This window comes from Lacerta agilis, chromosome 4, assembly GCF_009819535.1.
Source record: "Lacerta agilis isolate rLacAgi1 chromosome 4, rLacAgi1.pri, whole genome shotgun sequence".
Classification (NCBI taxonomy): Eukaryota; Metazoa; Chordata; class Lepidosauria; order Squamata; family Lacertidae; genus Lacerta; species Lacerta agilis.
In genome coordinates this window covers 82,357,404-82,371,031 of record NC_046315.1, presented here as the reverse complement: position 1 = coordinate 82,371,031, position 13,628 = coordinate 82,357,404, and the positions used below count along the sequence as shown (strand labels likewise).

Below are 13,628 nucleotides of genomic sequence, written 5' to 3'. Positions count from 1 at the left end.
GTCATCTTAGTACTGAAATTTATAAGCCACTCTGAGAGCCTCTTTTGCTAAAGTGTGGGGTACGTGCAAACATGTACTTACAAATGTATGTGACAGCTGTAGGGATGTGCATAGAAACTAGGAGAGGATATATTAGCTAGATATTATCCTTCCAGTGTGGTGTAGTGGTTAAGAGCGGTGGACTCGTAATCTGGTGAACCGGGTTCGCGTCTCCGCTCCTCCACATACAGCTGCTGGGTGACCTTAGGCTAGTCACACTTCTCTGAAGTCTCTCAGCCCCACTCACCTCACAGAGTGTTTGTTGTGGGGGAGGAAGGGAAAGGAGAATGGTAGCCGCTTTGAGACTCCTTCGGGTAGTGAAAAGCGGGATATCAAATCCAAACTCTTCTACTCTTCTTCTTCTTCTTCCTTATACACATTTGTGGGTTTAGCAGAGTACACCCCTTTCGCAACAAAATTAGGACACTGGGGGCTGAGTACCGGGTATGTGTCTCAGATGAAATATAATCAATGAACCATTTCCTTGGCAGAGTTGAACAGCCTGGTATACGTTTAGCATGCAATGTAAATAGGCAGAAAGAGAATATTGTTACTCAAAAGCCCAGACTTTAAAAGTGTGAGCTGGGATAAGGCAGACTAGGAGAGACCACTCAGAGGACATATTTTACTACACATTTATTTATATAAATATTTAGAAACTCCACCATCATGTAAAAATGAGGTTGGTGTACAGCTAAATATTTTACTATTTGATATTATACAGATAACCAAAAGAAGTCACTCTCTGATTAGACTCAAAATTGTGCCCACCCCCAACAAGAATATGTAAGTGTTCTTGTGTCCCTGTCCTCACATCAGTGATGGATGGATGGATGAATGTAAAGTATTTACATGTCAATCTTCCCATGGAAGAAAAATATATTTTTGCATTAGATCCATAACAGTGCAATTTAGCTTCCTGTACCTGTACATAGAATGATTGAGAGTGTGGTCGACTTGCACTGCTTCAGCAGGTGATTTAATAACATTTTCCAAGGTGGTATCTTATCTTTTGCTTGTAATATGCTCAAGCTACAAACTTTCTGGGTATACTCCTCGCTTAAAAAAATCATTCTACACCTTTAGAGTCACTTGCTTATGTTGCAGACACTAGCTCTAACAGAATTGCCACTGTCTGTATTTTATTTTATTTTATTTTATTTTATTTTCCTTCCCTCTCTGGCTGCAGTGCTTACAGTACCACATGTATCTAATTACACACACACACACACACACACACACACACACACACACACACACACACCACCTACAGATGAATATTACATTTCATACATCTGATGATGTAGTCCATAAAAGCTAATGCTGTTTTGTTTTTGTTTTTTTTAATGTAGTCGTTTCAAGTGCCAGAAGATTCTTTGCTTCTGTTGCAAAACAGACTACTGCCCTTTTGGAAATCACTGCAAAGCTGGAAAGGGGTTTTAAATAACCAGTGTCAATATGAATTACTAGAGGACTGGTATGCAAATTTGGCAGATAAAAAGGGGGTGACTCTGGAACCAATCCTGGGGTGTATGTAAGGTGTGAACAAACGGGGTGGACTTTCATTTCACCATCTGTGTCCAGAAGAATTATTGGGGTGACTGATATCACAGCTGCCTGTCCGCAGCCCTCCCAAACCCTACCGATAGAGTTGGAATCTCACACTTCCTTTTGCAACCCAAGCTGCAACCACTCCTGTGATTTTTATTTTTAGATTATTATTCCTGCTAACAAAACCTGGTGATTAAGCCAGGAAACTAACAAAGAGTTTTCCTTCCACCTTAACCTTGCCCACAATCCTTTAACAAATTAATTAATCCTAATGAATTAACACTTCATTTATTTAAACGTGCTACAGTTCATGAATTAAATTTTCATGCAGTGATTAAAGGCTGTTAAAATATGCATGATTTCGTTAAAATTTTATAATAAATCAGCGCAATGTGTTACATGACAAGGCAACTATTTCCCAGTCTCCTCTCTCTCTTTCTCTCCCCTCCCCCCCCCGCCCCTTTCTGAATGTGCTCGGATTTGCACAGATAGGCGAAAGGAAGGAGGCGGGGGTGCGTTGGGACTGGAGAGCAGCTCATTCGGTCTGGATTATTATTATTATTATTATTATTATTATTATTATTATTATTATTATTATTATTATTATTATTATTATTATTTGGCAAACCCAAACCTCTCGGATGGCGTTTGCATTTTAACTCCTAATCGATCTCCTCCCTTCCAGCCCTTCCCCCTCCTTCTTTGAATGTGAAGCAGCGTGATTTAGATGCTCCTAAGAGATTAAAAACGAAGAAGAAGTCGTCTCTACCGGGAAAGGAAGGAAAGGTCAGTCCAGAAAGTGAAACTGACCAGTTGAACTAGGATGGTTGAATTTAGAATGCCATGCGCGTTTGCATTTGCAAGGCACGATCATTGGATCTTTGAAATTCAGCATTCTAGAAGGCTGCAGGCAAAAGCCTCATACGTGTCTGCAACATTCAGAGATGGCTCCCACGCCTTAGTGAGTGGGCCGTCAAGGGATCTTTTTCACACAGCCAACAGCAATTGGTCAAGGGCGCAGCAATGGTGAAGAGACATCCAGCGAATCTGCGTGCATGAACTAACTCTTTGTTTAAACTCAAGTTTTGGAGGTTCCTCGCATTACGTGGGAATGGGCTCCATTTAAAAGTTTGCTTCTTGCGGTGGAAGTTCTTTCTGCGCGGTGAGATCCGCAATGCCCCATCCACGCATCCAAGCCATTCTCTCGGCGTTGCAGTGGCCAGGGAATGATTAGACACGCACGCGTGGACCCAGCCCAAGGTGCGAATTGATTTCTACCGAAATAAGACTGAAATAACTGCAGGACTCCCCGTGCGGGAATCAGTAGGACGTGTAGGCCGGTGCTATGCCTGTGCACTGACTCAGAAGTAAATCTCAGCCAGAGAACTAAATCCTCATACCAGTTTAAAGGTAAAGGGACCCCTGACCTAGGACTCTGGGGTTGCGGCGCTCATCTCGCTTTACTGGCTGAGGGAGTCGGGGTACAGCTTCTGGGTCATGTGACCAGCATGACTAAGCTGCTTCTGGCGAACCAGAGCAGCGCAGGGAAACACCGTTTACCTGGCTGGAGCGTACCTATTTATCTACTTGCACTTTGACATACTTTCGAGCTGCTAGGTGGGCAGGAGCAAGCCCTAGGCTCTGTGGTTTAACCCACAGCGCCACCCGCCTCCCGATATACCAGCTTACTTCGGAGTAAACTCCATCCAACAGTCCTGGGCAAGAGGACATGTACAGGAAGGCGTTTTCAGCCTAAAAAGTGCTTGTGTGTGTGTGTGTGTGTGTGTGTGTGTGTTTAGAATCCACTTACTCAGGGAGACGAATAAGCGGCTGATCTTTCGACGCCCCTCCCCAGTCAGTCGCCTTCACCCAGCCAGCCTCGCTGCCGTCCTCTCCTCCCCTAAGGGGACAAGGGGAGGCTGCCTTGGGACCTGCAATCACAATCGAGCTTTTCCATATTTAATATGACAACATTCTACACTTTGGCTGCAAAAGCAATCATTGCAGCTCGCGCGCCACTTAATTAGCAGGGCCTTTGCTGTTGTCAGGGAAAGTCCTCATTAGGACATGGAAAGACTTTTTGCGCACTCAACCACGCGGATTTGTTTTAAGGTCGATTGGCGAATTCCCTCCCCGACGGCAGCACCTCTCGATCCTGAAAAAAGGGAGGCCGGCTCTTTGGTGGCAGCGCTTGCCGTCCTCCAGCACGCTTGAGGACAAGGATGGGGCACATGTGCTTGGACTCCAGCACCCATCATCCCTGGCAACTGCTCGTGCTCTCTAGGGTTTATGGGGATCTAAGTCTAACCACAGCCAGAGGACCACACAATGCAGCGTTTCTCAAACTTGGGTCTCCAGCTGTTGTTGGACTAAAACTCCCATCATCCTTAACTAGCAGGACCAGTGGTCAGGGATGATAGGAATTGTAGTCCAAAAACAGCTGGAGACCCAAGTTTGAGAAACGCTGCATCCCATATCCCAAGACTTGCAGAAGACTGGTTCTCATACGCTCTCTGTATTACTAGGTTCCTTCAATGTCTCAGCACCTGGTGGCTGACACTGAATGTGTGAACTGACTCTACTGAAACAGCCAACTAGCCTAAGCCAGTTGAGAAGGTCCCATTCGCTCTGTTTTTGAACCCTGGTGGTGGCAGATTCACACGTGCAGGTCGCCGCTAGGATGCTGCAGTTCTCAGATGGTGGACTTGCACCTGTGAAGAGTTGTCAGTTGGGGAAGCAAGGAAAATGAAGACAGCGATCTACAAAATCAGTACTTGGCTCAAACCAAAGGACAAAAAAAAGGACGCAATCCAAATTCTAGGATCAGTGAGATTTCCGAGTAGAGGTGTTTAGGGGGAAAAGTGACGCGAAAAACTGCCTTATTTCAAAGTTAGGCATGCTTAGGACTGAGCTGCAACGTTTGCACAACCGAGCTGTGGGTGGCCTACACACGTGTAACGTCGCACTGCTAAATAAGTCTGGCTGTCTTACTCCCTGGTAAAGATGCAAAGAGGCTAAGAGAGTGGCGCAAACCGGATGTATTTGGACGAGGGACTCAAGATCAACTGAAAAGCACGTACCGTTCAAATTCACGGGACTTACCTCGAAGTAAAGATGTATTACCTCGGGGTGAAATATGGGTACAGTATTTTCATACAGTATAAATGCTGAGACGAAATCACTATGGGCTGAAGCCCATGGCGAGACATAGGAGCCAACTCCTAGGGTCCATGGGGTCTTCGTCCCCGTCCCCCCAATAAAATATTTGAGGGCCCCCAAAGTTGATGGGCATTGTCATTCAAATAGTATCCGCGCACCGCGTCATGCGATCGATTATGCGGGGCGGGGCTTACTTGGGTCCCCCCTCCAATATTTTATTCAACTTGGCACCCCTGCCTCTGTGATTATCAGACAGACTCTATAGCAGTCCATAATACTAGGAAGGAAGGTGGGGTTTCCTTCCTTTTGGAATCGAGGCCTTTCATGGGGCCTTCCAACAGGAAATCGAACTATCTTGGGTTCCACATAGCAAGGGCTTTTATTTTTTTACTCCGAAAAAAGCGAGACAACACGAGGCTGATTTAAGATCTTTTTTTTCCAGTTTGTTTGTTTTAAAGGGAATCTTCCTACTTTTTCAAGTGTGTGCAAGAGAAAGAAAGTGCTGGCGCTACGACTGTTAAACCAAATGCACTTGTCTCCCTCTGGTTTATTGAGTGGAAGAAGAAGAAGAAGAAGAAGAAGAAGAAGAAGAAGAAGAAGAAGAAGAAGAAGAAGAAGAAGAAGAAGAAGAAGAAGAAGAAAGATCAGGAGTACAGCTCAGTCGCGTGTCTCCAGTGGACTTTAGGTCCTCCAAGCTGGAGTGCTTATAGCCATCAGTATTCATGAGCATGGAAGAAAGCGCCCATTAGGAATAAGAGCGAGTATTAAAATATATTAGGAGGCCCGTGGGAGAGGCGGTCTGCAGGTCAGCCAAGTTCCTGGAGGGGGAGAAAGCGCTTTGTGCGTAAGTTGTGCAGAAAGGGGTCTCTGGACCAGACGACAGCAACGACCCAACATCCATCCAGCCTCTCAGTCCCTTTCCAGCAGAGAAAGGCAGAGCAGCTGGTTTCTGGAAATGCGGGGACAGGTCCTGTTTCTTCCTCCCCACCTTAACCCCCTTTGGAAACAAACGGCTGGCCTGATCTCAGTGGGGAAAGATCAGATGCTCAGAAACGCAGCCAGCGAATCCTGATCGTGGTTGGGCTCGCTTATACACAAGCCACTGCTGCTTACCTACCCAGCCAAGAAACAGGTGAGCGCCGCAAGAAACAGCGGGGGAAACAGGGGTGATGATGGGCCTCGGGGCGCGTTCTCAGGACCGCGTGTCACGGATTAGCCAACCTTTACTGTAACCACGCGCAACTGGCAATCAGAACCTCTTCCGAGAGGAAAACTTTGGGCTCCTCCACATTGCAAGGCTATATTCGTGTCTACAGAGCAGCATGCCCCACTGAATTCAGTAGGACTTACTCTCAGGTCACGTGTTCGAATCTGTGCAGCCCAAGCCTGGCTGATAGATGAAGAAGGCATTCTAAGTTGCGTGTAGGAACTAAGTGTCTTGTCTCTTTTCCCTTGTGTTGTATTTTTGTTTGTTTGTTTGTTACAATGTAAACCTGCGAGTAGGGAGTGTCTTGTTTTGATCTCGTGTAAGCGGCTCTGGGAGACTTTTCGGCTGCACAGAGGGGTAGAAATGCTCAAAATAAAATAAAATAAAATAAAATAAAATAAAATAAAATAAGGGGGGATATATACCTCTATGGCCTCGCACCTCCAAGGCGGGATCTTTGCCACCCTCTTCTCCTAACCTGGAGATTATTTCTGTGTTATCTGACAAGAAACACAGATACAAATAAGCCGTCTTCATATAATTTGTAGCGTACGCCCACCGTCTTTGAGTTCCATTCCCCCCCCCCATCTCATCTGACATCAGCTAGGAAAGGGGGGGGGCAAGGTCCCTGGCGAAGAATTCTGTGTAAGTGGGAAGGCTGTCTAAAGTTACACCGAGGCAAATTGATCGAAGGGAACCACTATGTTGTTGTTATAGCTGTCCCTTATAGGCAAGTGGTTTGGGGAGAGGCGATGACGGGACGGGACGGGGAGCTGTCCAGCACTGAGAATTCCTGAAAAGCCTCAAGATAGTCTTTGGCCTTCAGTTTGCAGTATGCTGGGTGAGGGGAAGAAGAAGAAGAAGAAGAAGAAGAAGAAGAAGAAGAAGAAGAAGAAGAAGAAGAAGAAGAAGAAGAAGAAGAAGAAGAAGAAGAAGAAGAAACATTTGTACAGCGCTTACTAAAAAGTTTCACATACATTATGTAGTAGTAGGTCTTTCCTTGGAAAACCCAATGGCAATGTTTAGGGTTGAACGTAGGGTTCAGAAGACAGAGATATCCTATGATCCAAACCAAGACAAAACTAAAAACTTCATCTATACCGAGGGAAAGAATACAAATTTAATGAATGAACCTAAGGACATGCTTCTTATCTTGCAAATACTCCCCCAGAGCCAGCTTCCGCTTTGTGTCTACACACACACACACACACACACACAAACTTAGCAGGTTTTCCAAAGCTTTCTCTGTTCTTTTTTGTAATCTCTGTGCCACGACTAAATTCTCTGAATCCTCTGAACACGGGCTCCCCTCCCCTCTTTTTTTTTTTTAAAGAACATTAAAGGCTTTACATCCAACGTTTCCCAACTGCATTTCCCAACTCAGGATCAAGAGACATGTCCCAGAAGTGATTCAGATCCACAAGGTCTACTGGAAAAGCTTTTGATCTGAGGGGAAGACAGTCTAAGGCGGCCATCCTCTGCATACTTAACTGGGAGCAAGTCCCACAACTGAACTGAATGGGGGTTGCTCCTGCCTAGATATGCACAGGTTGGCACTGTAAGTGTGTGGGGGTTCTTTTGAAAAGAGTACGTGCCCAGGAAGGCAGTAGTTGTGTGTCTAAAGCACTTCCACCACAGTTAATACATCATGTCTGTCTTCCCCTTTAACACTTCTGACTTCACCCTTAAGACACTTGGTCTTCACCCTTAACATCCCGCAAGGCGAACAATTTGACTGAGCCATTCTGCCACGGTGGTGTGCCCAGCAAGCTCTCTGGCTTTCCAGATCTCTCCAAGGACCCTCGCCAAGCGGTCAGGAACGTTACTCGTGAATGGATCCCTTACAACTCAGCCTGTTCCAAACTATCGACTGAAGCATAATTTGTGCACGAGGCATCTCGAGCCAGTACCAAGCAGACGTCTCTAATAAGAGAACAATAATTAGCCATCATATTGGAGAATCAGCAAGATAAATAATGCCAGCCCTCCATGCACAGCAGATCAGAATGTTTGAGTTCCCAGGACATATTTCACCGAGATAAATTTGAATCCAGGAACCCCACGGGACACATTCAAGGATGGAGACAGAAATTAATGAGCGCTATAGCCTCTCTGGCTGCGGGTGAAAACAGGGGGAAGGCGCATGATGGAAAATGTGGGTTTTCGCGGCGGGCGGGTGTGTGTGTGTACACAAATCTCGGCGCCAGGAACATGCGGCTCGCCCATTGCTCGAGGAGGAGGACTCGAGGCGGTGGACTCAGATTCCTTGCTGAAGACCCGCCGCCGACGCCTCCTTCTCAAATTATTTTACATATCTATCTTGTGTTATTACTCAGAGGAAAGGCTGATTTTACAGCCTGCGGTGGAATTCTGCTGAGATGAAGTGGGGGGTGGGGGTGTCACAGCTTGTACAGAGTCCGTTCTTTCTTGGGGTGCTTGTGGTGTAGTGGGGGCGGAGGCCCCGTTCAAATGTCTGAGCAAGCCACCAAGAAGAACAATTCGTATCAGCCTGCCTTCCTGTCATTCCGGAAAGTCGTCGCCACTGTTTTAAGTCCTTTGCTTAGAATATAGCTCGGGAGACTAAGCGATGGCGACAGGTTCAGATCCACCCTCTCAGCCTCAGTTTTTCTTCCACGGGAATGGGGACAATATAGGGGCTGGCCTCGCAGGTACGTTGTAAGGTTGCATGAAGCAAAAATGGCCTTCAATCTATATGCCCTAGGGGCAGTACTCTGCATGAATAAATCACGTGGCAACAGTAGTGGAAGCGAAACCGGCAATTGGGGTGGCTGAGTTGACAACAAGAGAAATCCTAAACACACGTACACACCCCATTCATTCCAGTTAAATTTGCTTCCAAGTAAGCGTGCTCCTGCTAGATTCCGAGGAACAGACCCTCTCTCCCTCTGTCCAGTCCTGTTCTCCATTAACACCTTCCTTCCTCCCTTCCTCCCTTCCTCCCTTCCTTCCTTCCTTCCTTCCTTCCTTCTTTCCTTAACGTTCCCTGGAGTAAGCAAACTCCCTTTGTAAACGTGCAGGAGAGCGCAGTCTTTTTCGAATCTGTCTGGACGCTCTGCACCCAGGTGATGCCACGTGGGTCTGAATGCACATGGAGATCAATGAGGTTGAGGTCCTTCAGACACACACACAAGCGAGGGTGTGTGTGTGTGTGTGAAACCTTCTAGGAGAATCGTTCCAAACAGGAATCCATTGATTTCCTAAAGCAGCCTGCATTTGGGCTGAGTGACTCGGTGACTAGCAAATGACATTATTACACATGAGGAGTCTCATGCCCTCCCGAAAGATGTCGCCGCCCGAAGCACAAAGAGACAAATAACATCTACAGAAATGCTGCGGAGTCTCCTTTTTTAAAAGAACCCCTTTAAAGAAATAAGCAGCAGCAGCAAAAAAATACTAATTCCCAATGCGCAACGACAACCCAGCTAAACATAGACTCCTGAACTCCAGCTGATTTAGCTAACCCGATCCCGTCGGCTTGTTGATGTGGGAGTAGGGAAACCCTACCGACTTCTTTGTGAAGTGTGGGTTGTATACATTCCTACATGAAGTCCCCTCCCTGACCCCATCGGAGAATGAGGGATCTCCGTCTTACAGTCCTAGCCCAGCTAAACACGTTCGCCGGGAAGCAGACCCCACTAATTTCAACGGAACTTACTTCCAGAATTACTTGTTTTAGGAAGGGAGGTGGTGGGGACGACGACGGGACAATCGTTTTGTGGAAGGCGATGGAGCCAGTTCGGCTTACCCTTCAAGCGCTTCTTTCCGGGAGGGGAGTTGTGGATCGGCTAGGCAGGACGGGCCCAGCGAAATAGGACCACCAGGACGACTCGCCTCCAGCAAAAGAGAACTTAAAGAACCACAACCATGCTTTGACCACATTCACACAACCTATTGCTACAACGACACACAGTTAATGGCTGGTTTGGCCAACAGCGACCAGGAAACTGACAAATCGCAAACCGAAAACAAAAAAAAAACCGCAGTTCTGCGAGAAGCCCGCCGCTGCTTTTAAACCAGGAGAGCGAGAAAAGGTATCCAAACGCGCTAACCCTGTTCTCAGCCGCTGCTTTGCTTCTCTTCTGGCGTTAGTAAAATACATGCTTCGTCCTAATGGATTCTATGGGCGCGCGGGCGCGCGCACATACACACACAACCGGGGGCGCGCGGCGCCTAGGCCCCCCTCCACACATCAGCACATCTGTCCGTGTGCCAGCGGCACACGTGTCGGAGCTCCAGGTGTAACAGCAGCTGCCTTGGCCTTTGTCACCCGAGCGGCAGACTCCGGCTCTCTGGTTAGACGTGAGCAGGAAGATGCGACTGCGGGGGCGGGGGGAAGAGGAAGAGGAGAGAGGGAGGGAGGGAGGGAGGGAGGGAGGGAGCGTGCAGAGGAAGGAGGAGGAGGAGAGAGAGAGAGAGAGAGCGGGCCAGTCTATCAAAACTGGCGTCGCCAGTTCTCGCGAGAGGGAGAGCCGGTCGGGGAGCCACGGGATGTGGGGCTCAGGTGTAAGGCGAGCGCATCTCCTGCCAGCCTTGGGATAGAGCAGGCAGATAAGTCAGACGGCGAGGCTTGCAGGGAGGCTTGGCGTGCGCGCTCCCGGGGAGCTCCAAGCGCCAGCAGCCTCGAATGCGCCGCCGCCGCCGCCTCGTTGAGCTCCGGCGCTAGGAGAGCTCGTTTCTCCCCGCACGCTTGCGGCGCCTTGGGTGGATTTCGGGGTTGTTGTTTTTCCTTTCTCTCTCTCTCTCTCTTTTTTCCTTCTTCTTCCCTCTTTTCGTTTTTGGTTGTTGTTCCACCGCAAGCCTTCAAGATGATGTCCATGAACAGCAAGCAGCCGCACTTCGCCATGCACCCCACCCTCCCCGAGCACAAGTACCCGTCGCTGCACTCCAGCTCCGAAGCAATAAGGAGAGCGTGTCTTCCAACTCCGCCGGTAAGGGACCCGCCGCCAGCCGGGCTTCCCCGCTCGCCCTCCCGGCGCCTTGCCTCCCGCCCCCCCCCCCCCGGTCTTGCATGGATCTAGCCGCGTCCCCTCCCTCTCTCCCCTTCTCTGCGCGCCTTCCCTCCAGCTCTGCATCACTTTGGCTCCAGAGTCCTAGCTGGAACTCGATCTCCCCGCTCCTCAGGAAAGGAATGTGCTCGCGTGTGTGTGTGTGAGAGAGAGAGAGAGAGAGAGAGAGAGAGAGAGAGAGAGAGAGAGAGACCCGGCGGCCCCAGCCGACATCGGCTGAGCTCCCTTCTGTCCCTTCTCTCTCGCACACTTTCTCTCACTCCTGCATCCGCCGCCCCTGGCACGGCCTCGGATTCCCCCACTCGCCACCCTTCTCCTCGGGCAATTGCATTTATATATATATATATATATATATGTATTTTTAAAAAAACTTCTCAGCGTTCCTGTTGCTTAACCTCTCTTCTCCCCCCCCCACTGCCCCACCGCCAATTCCCTTCTTCTGATCTTCCCATTCATCTCCCCCCCTCCCCACCGCGCCTCCCCCTCAATGCTGTCCCAACATGACCACCCTTCTCTCTCCGCTGCCCCCAATTACATTCCTGTGCTCTCCTGTTTCTTCCTCCTGTGCACCGCCTCTTTCTCCTTGCCTTCCTCTTCCGTTCCCCCTTCCCCTCCTTTCTCTCCGACCTGCTCACTCCTTTCCAATACATTTACGGACAACTTTTCCTTTTATCCCATTCCTCCTTTCTTCTGCACCATTCCATTTTTTAATTTTCACCTTCCTTTATTCCAACCTGACCCTTGCTTCAATCTTCGGCCCCCTTTCACCTTCTTCTTCTTCTTCTTCTTCTTCTTCTTCTTCTTCTTCTTCTTCTTCTTCTTCTTCTTCTTCTTCTTCTTTTGCTGCTCTCTGTTTTGGCGCTAATTTTCTCTCTCTCTTTCCCACACCATGGCTTTTCCCCTCCGTCCCTTCCCTTCTCCCCCTGGCTCCCCTTCCCTTTCCCGGCCCCGTTCCTCCCTCTCCGCCCCGTTTCTTCCCCTGTCGCTTACAGCTGCAGAGCAACATCTTCGCCAGCCTGGACGAGACGCTGCTGGCGAGGGCCGAGGCTTTGGCGGCGGTCGACATCGCCGTGTCGCAGGGCAAGAGCCACCCGTTCAAACCCGACGCCACCTACCACACCATGAACAGCGTGCCGTGCACCTCCACGTCGACGGTGCCGCTGGGTCACCACCATCACCACCACCACCATCACCACCACCAAGCGCTGGAGCCCGGCGACCTGCTGGAGCACATCACTTCTCCCTCGCTGGCGCTCATGACCGGCGGCGGGGGACACGACGGGGCGGGCGGCGGCGGAGGTGGAGGCGGCGGAGGAGGAGGCGGAGGGGGCGGCGGAGGAGGTGGAGGCCTCATCTCCACATCGGCGCATCCGCACGCGCACATGCACGGCCTGAGCCACTTGGCGCACCCGGCGGCCGCCATGAACATGCCGTCGGGGCTGCCGCACCCGGGGCTGGTGGCGGCGCACCACGGCGGCAGCGCGGCCGGCCAGGCGGCTGCGGCTGCGGCTGCGGCGGTGGGCGCCGCTGGCCTGGCGTCCATCTGCGACTCGGACACGGACCCTCGCGAGCTGGAGGCGTTCGCCGAGCGCTTCAAGCAGCGGCGCATCAAGCTGGGCGTCACGCAAGCCGACGTGGGCTCTGCGCTCGCGAACCTGAAGATCCCCGGCGTGGGCTCTCTGAGCCAGAGCACCATCTGCCGCTTCGAGTCGCTCACGCTGTCTCACAACAACATGATCGCGCTCAAGCCCATCCTGCAGGCCTGGCTGGAGGAGGCCGAGGGCGCGCAGCGCGAGAAAATGAACAAGCCCGAGCTTTTCAACGGGGGCGAGAAGAAGCGCAAGCGGACTTCCATCGCGGCGCCCGAGAAGCGCTCCCTCGAGGCTTACTTCGCTGTGCAGCCGCGGCCTTCGTCCGAGAAGATCGCGGCCATCGCCGAGAAACTGGACCTCAAAAAGAACGTGGTGAGGGTTTGGTTTTGCAACCAGAGACAGAAGCAAAAGAGAATGAAATTCTCCGCCACCTACTGAAAATAATAATAATTTTAAAAAAAACACAGACGGACAAAAAGACACACAGACAGACACAGGCACACACGCAGAGAGAGAAAGACAGACAAAATAATAACTGGCCGCCTCTCCGATCTCACCCAAGCAAAAAAAAAAAAAAATTAAAAAAGAAAACAACCTTTGACCTAAGACAAAAGGCCCTCGCAGTCAAAATTCCCCCAGAGAATGGAGAGGGAGGAGGCGCGCTTTTTGGGGGGGGGGCTTCGTTTGTTTTGTAGAAGGGGCCCCAAAGGCAAGGGAGCGTGGAGAGGGGCTGAGTTGGGGCTCCCCACGGACTTCTCGTTTGGACTAGAGACTCTTGGGAGGAGGCGACCGCTTGGGGACTGACCGAGGACCAATGGAGGGGGGGCGGGAGGGGGAGAGGGGGGCACAAATCAAACGAAAAGCGAGTCGCTTCAGAGAAACGAAGCATTCCGAAAATAAGCTCAAACACGTGTGTGCGTCTAAAAGGCCGGGGCGTGGGGGGGGGCGTGGGGAGAGAGAGTGGGGGAGAATGTGTGTGATCCCTTTGGAAAGAGAAGGCGAATTGCAGCCTAAGCCCATGCACATAGATGTTCTTCAGACAGAAGGATTTGT

At 50.1% G+C, this 13,628-nt stretch overlaps 1 protein-coding gene across 1 annotated transcript; it reads left to right on the top strand.

Moving 5' to 3' along the window:
- The first annotated feature begins 10,400 nt into the window (after nucleotides 1-10,400).
- POU4F1 (POU class 4 homeobox 1) lies at nucleotides 10,401-13,028 on the top strand. Its single transcript, XM_033145884.1, has 2 exons — nucleotides 10,401-10,905; nucleotides 11,976-13,028. Exons 1-2 carry the CDS (start codon nucleotides 10,783-10,785, stop codon nucleotides 13,011-13,013), a joined length of 1,161 nt encoding a protein of 386 aa, XP_033001775.1. The 5' UTR covers nucleotides 10,401-10,782; the 3' UTR covers nucleotides 13,014-13,028.
- The last annotated feature ends 600 nt before the right edge of the window (nucleotides 13,029-13,628 follow it).